This window comes from Rosa chinensis, chromosome 2, assembly GCF_002994745.2.
Source record: "Rosa chinensis cultivar Old Blush chromosome 2, RchiOBHm-V2, whole genome shotgun sequence".
Lineage (NCBI taxonomy): Eukaryota > Viridiplantae > Streptophyta > Magnoliopsida > Rosales > Rosaceae > Rosa > Rosa chinensis.
In genome coordinates, this window is record NC_037089.1 from 20304703 (window position 1) to 20309734 (window position 5032).

The following is a 5032-nucleotide window of genomic DNA, read 5'->3' on the forward strand; positions in this document are numbered from 1 at the left end:
TGCATAAGTCCTTTAAAGGTGCAGGGAGATTCGATGGCAGGATTTGCAAGTCTTCCTTATCATCAAACATATCTTTCTGTGGCCTATTAGGAATTTTACGCTTTGGTTTTTTCTAATGTTGTAAAAATGAAGTTAGATTATATTCCATAATCACATATGCAGAAGTAAACACAAAGAAATTGAGTTACCTTCCCACCAGGTGCAGGGGCAATAACAAGGTTCCTCGGCCAAGCGACACAAGTCCCAATGGCATCCTTGACCTTCACTATCTCATCTTTTATGGGAAATGGCAGCAAAGCTTCAGGAACAACAGTTTCTGTGATAGAGACACGCAAATTCTCCTCTCCAAGTGGAACACCATGGATTGTTTGCTGTTTGGTCTCAAGGTCGACACTGATGACAGTTCCAATAGCCACAATGTTTTCCACCGTGTCAATGGCCAGTTTATACTTGGTCTCACCTAATTGTTCCTATACATGAAACAAATTAAATCCATACAGTTCTATATCCAAAAATCCATATCAGCATACCTACAAAGTTCAAGTATTTAGGCAAGCACGATATTTACCTCTTCACCATGTACTGGTGCCTCTAGTACAATGACATCTTCTCTAACCTCCTCTTCCAATATCGGGTTTAACCGTACCCTCTCATCACTGGGCTGCACAATTTCCTCTTCAACCTCGATGCTCACTTCATCTCTTAAAACCAACTTCTTCTTCACACCCTTCACCTCAGCTTCAATATTATCATGTGCAGCCTTCTCCCCATGGCGAAAACAACTCCCTTGTCCTGAACCAAGCTCATTAACTGTTGTGACAGGTTTGGGGGACTCAACAGGCAGCTCCTTCCGACCTTCGCTTCTAGCTTCGCAATCCTCTCAGTCCAATAAGCTCTCTCCTCAGCAAGTTTTCTATCCCTCTCCTCCTCCCATGCAGTTCTTTCCTTAGCTAACAAAACTTCCTTCTCCTCCTCTAGTATCTTCTTCAGCGATAACCTAGTCCTCTGTTCAAAAGTCATCTTTTGCCGTTTTGGCAAGTTGAAATATAAATCGGGCTTGACATTGCCACCAACACCTCTAACCCTACCTCTATGCTCCGGATTCCCCAATGCAAGAGTGAGCACATCATCAGACCCAGATGTGGCAATTTCCCCTTCAGCCTCCCTTTTCCTTAAATGTTCCTGATTCAAAATATCCGCGTTAAATGCTGCGATAGCATTACATCCATGCATATATAAATTAATATGAACTTGATGTCCATACTTACAATTTTTTCGGCTTTCTTCTCTGCCTCAGGTTGTTTGAAGTTGCCATTCCTATCTTGCCGAGCCTTAATCCACATTGTAGCTCTATCAAGTTCTTGTAAAGGGACACTTTCAGACTTTGACAAATGAAAACACAATGAATTAGTTAATATTCTGTACATATCACCTCAGAATATGTTGACTCGTCTAAATATAAAACTAACCAGTTCTTCCATTAAATTTGCATAACCTTTGCGTGACATACGATGAGGATATTTATTCTCCTTTCGCTTTGCAATTTGGGCTTCACGTATTTCCTGCAAACCATAACATAAGTAAATTAGAAACTACAATGAATATTCATAGAGAGAGCACCTTCTGAAACCAAAAAACACAACAAATTTTTATCAAATCAGTAACCTGGAAGGTAGCTGAAAGCCTATCAGCAACAAACTGGTGCCAAGTATCCTTCGTTATGCTTCGGTAATCATCTGGAAGATTTTCTAACAGTTCTGGTTCATCCATATAAGGGATGATGTACATGTTTGTTAACTTGCTCTTGAACTCTCTCCATTTAGTTGCAGCAGATGAAATCACCATTTTTTTAAGCTCTTTAGGCACCACAAATGCATCCTACATACATGTACAATAAACTAAGCTACTGTAATGCAAAGCTAATTAACATGTAGAATATATATAAACTAATCAAGCTGAAATATGGTCAGTAAGTACCTTTATAGATTCCCATATCTTTTCCTTTTCATCTAGATCCACTTCTCTCCAATCATTTATTGAGATAGGGATCTTCGTACGTGCCAACAGCCCAATGTAAGACTGCATTTCTTTTGCAGCCTTACCAACAGGTTCTCCTTTTTCATTAAACTTCACAGTGAGCCTCTTTCCTCGGATAAGCCTGTTTGTAATGCGGCTCATCGTAACCATTCCTCGCTTCAGCAACTTCAATCCACCAGTTCTGTTTTCATCATCATCCTCCTCAGACTTCTTGGTCTTACTGGAAACAGACTTGTTCGTTGACTTGGTTGATGACACAATCCCGTTGGACTTAGCAGTTATAGTCATGCTAGTCCGAGACTTCTTGGGGGAGGCAGCCTTTTTGGTAGTCCGACCCTTCTTGGGAGAGGCAGCCTTTTTGGTAGGTCGACCCTTCTTGGGAGAGGCTGCTTTTTTGGTAGTTTTAGATATGGGATTGGCAGCCTTTTTGGTTGATGTCTCAGCCCCTTCAATTGCTAGAATTGGTATTGCTGGTTTTGTCCTCGATCGTTTCATTGCCACAGCCTTAATCCTTAGAGCTATGGCTCTTGCAGAACTTGATGATCTAGTAGAAGGCGACATCATCTGAAACACATAACCCAAATGCATGTTGTTAGCTACATGTTAATACTATCATGATAAGATTCAGTTAATAGTTAAACAGAATATCAATAAAAATTAACTAAAGCAATAGTGTAACACGAAACAAATGGATGAAAGTGGTCTGTGTATATTATTCTTAAACTTGTAGCCTACTTAACAAAGCAAGAAATCGAAATCAAAACAAAGAAAAGCAGCCTATACTAATATCAGCCTATATAATTAAACACGTCGACCATCCTCATTCTCAACCCATATTCCTTCATCGCCATCTCGAATATAGGAGCTAGGCAGATCACCAACTACATCATCAAAGGTCTCAATCGATGGCATTGTAGGAATGAATGGGTGTTGTTCCAGTTCAATATCTTCCATTTCTTCATCATTACACCCTCCTTGGTAGTCTCTTTCCGGGCACCACACTACCACTGACCATTGATCATCAAGGGGGTCTTGTATGTAGAAAATCTGTTTCACATGGGTAGCTAAGACAAACGGATCATTTAAATGCCCTACCTATCAAGTTTAACCAAAGTAAACCCAAGTTCGTCTACTTTAACCCCTCTAGCTGACTCCACCCAATCACACATGAAGACGGGTATCCTAAACTTGTAGTAGTCCACCTCCCAAATTTGTTGTATCCTGCCGTAAAAGTCCATATCATCAGTTTTAGGGTTTTTATCCCTTGCACTAGCAACTTGCATTGCATCAGCAACCAAAAAAACCCCGCTATTTTGAACTGATCGTACTTTGTCACGCTCCGAAGTGTTAAAATCAACCCCATTCACATGGTAACCACCAAATGTAGGGACCTCCATTTTTGGTCCACCAGCCAGCCACCTAATGGTTTGAGGAACATCATTATCGGCAAATCTCATTTCATTTGCAACCTACAAATAAATTGACATGTCAAAAGTATGGAACCACACAAGTTTATTGAACTCGAAACTCAAAATTGAATAGACATTATACTACTGCAATGAGGTCGAAGATAAGTTATGTACCCTCTCCTTGAACCAACCAGCAAAGGTAAGGTTCTGTTTGTCCTTCAACCACTTCTTATTTTTTTTGAACCTTAGAAAACTCAACTTTAGGAATTCCATATGCTCTCTGCAATGGAAGAAAAACTAAGCAAATGAGCAACATAACTGAACACGCGTAAGGTGATATAGTACAAATGATCGAAAACAAAACATAAGTAAAATTATTACTTACTTGAAATAAGGGATTGCATCTTCAGTGTTCGTGCATACACATAGGTGGGCCATGTCAAGCTGCTTTCTGTCGACAGTAATGATGGTGGCGCCTGATAAAGGCTTGCAGCCATTTAAGAGCCCAAGTTTGGTTCTCCAAGGAATCCCAACAGTGGTAGCCTCTCTAGGAAGCATACGTTCTGAGCAAAACTCAACTGCCTCTTCTACAATGTAACACTCTGCAATGCACCCTTCAGGAAATTGTCGATTTCTCACATATCTGATGCAGCTTAAAAGCAAGCATATAATTTAACCCTATAAATATCATTAGTAGTATAAGCAAGTAGGGATCATTCTATTCCGGGGATTGAGGGTACACCTGTCATTGTCAAAACAAATTAATAAAAGTAAAAAGTATTATTTACAAAAATAAAACAAAGAAAGAAATATATACAAGTAAACACAATTAGGGGGTTTTAGGATTATTAAATTAAAAACTAAAATAAATAAAATAAAGAAAATGTAAAAACATATATACAACGGTGGAATGAGAGAACAAAGATCAAAACCGAAACTATGATCAAATTCGATTAAACCCTAATATTGTTCATCTAAGTCATGAGAAAGAAGTTGATCATGTGAAATATTCGAAAGCAAATAATTTCCCATTTTTTACTTTTCAATGCTAATTAACCTAAGTGAAAGCACAAAGATTAATCCTATCAAACATGTAATCAAGCCCTAGAAAGCTAGTCAATCATGACATGTTTAACGCATTAAGAACAAAGAAAGGCTATCAACTCAAGTGTGCAACTTAGTATGAAAAAGTCCACCTAATTGCAATCCTCTTTAATTAAATTCGGTTTTTGTCCAAAACCTTTACTACTTCGATTCATGTTACACAAAACAAAAAGTTGATTTCATGTTCTTAAATCTAGCACCATTCATATCAAAACCCTAAGTGTTTCGAACCACCTAAGATTAAAATACAAAAGATATCTATAAAGGAAATTTAATTAAACAAACTCACATAAGCAACTCTCGAATTACAATAATAGAATCGAAATTCTCATTTAATCATAAAAATTCCAGAAATAATAATTTTGTTCAATCATGAATGTCAACTAAAACAAAACCAATGAAATTCAAACAAAGGTTACAAAGTAGAGGTCGAATTACACCGTGGATGGAAGATGAGGATGGATGATTTTCGTTGTGATCCT

At 38.2% G+C, this 5032-nt stretch overlaps 1 protein-coding gene across 1 annotated transcript; it reads right to left on the reverse strand.

Moving 5' to 3' along the window:
- Positions 1 to 2766: 2766 nt before the first annotated feature.
- On the reverse strand, positions 2767 to 5032 carry LOC112185854. Its single transcript, XM_024324179.2, has 4 exons — positions 4989 to 5032; positions 3832 to 4188; positions 3621 to 3726; positions 2767 to 3506 (listed from the first exon to the last, which is right to left on the reverse strand). The coding sequence occupies exons 2-4, from the start codon at positions 4002 to 4004 to the stop codon at positions 3129 to 3131; spliced, it is 657 nt and encodes a 218-aa protein (XP_024179947.1). The 5' UTR covers positions 4005 to 4188; positions 4989 to 5032; the 3' UTR covers positions 2767 to 3128.

Excerpts from the sequence above, each read along its gene's own strand:
- LOC112185854 (XM_024324179.2), bottom strand. The coding sequence starts at position 4,004 with ATGCTTCCTAGAGAGGCTACCACTGTTGGGATTCCTTGGAGAACCAAA. Across the intron at positions 3,727-3,831 it reads GATGCAATCCCTTATTTCAA|AGAGCATATGGAATTCCTAA; the intron begins GTAAGTAATAAT and ends CTTCCATTGCAG. Across the intron at positions 3,507-3,620 it reads CTGGTTGGTTCAAGGAGAGG|GTTGCAAATGAAATGAGATT; the intron begins GTACATAACTTA and ends ATTTATTTGTAG.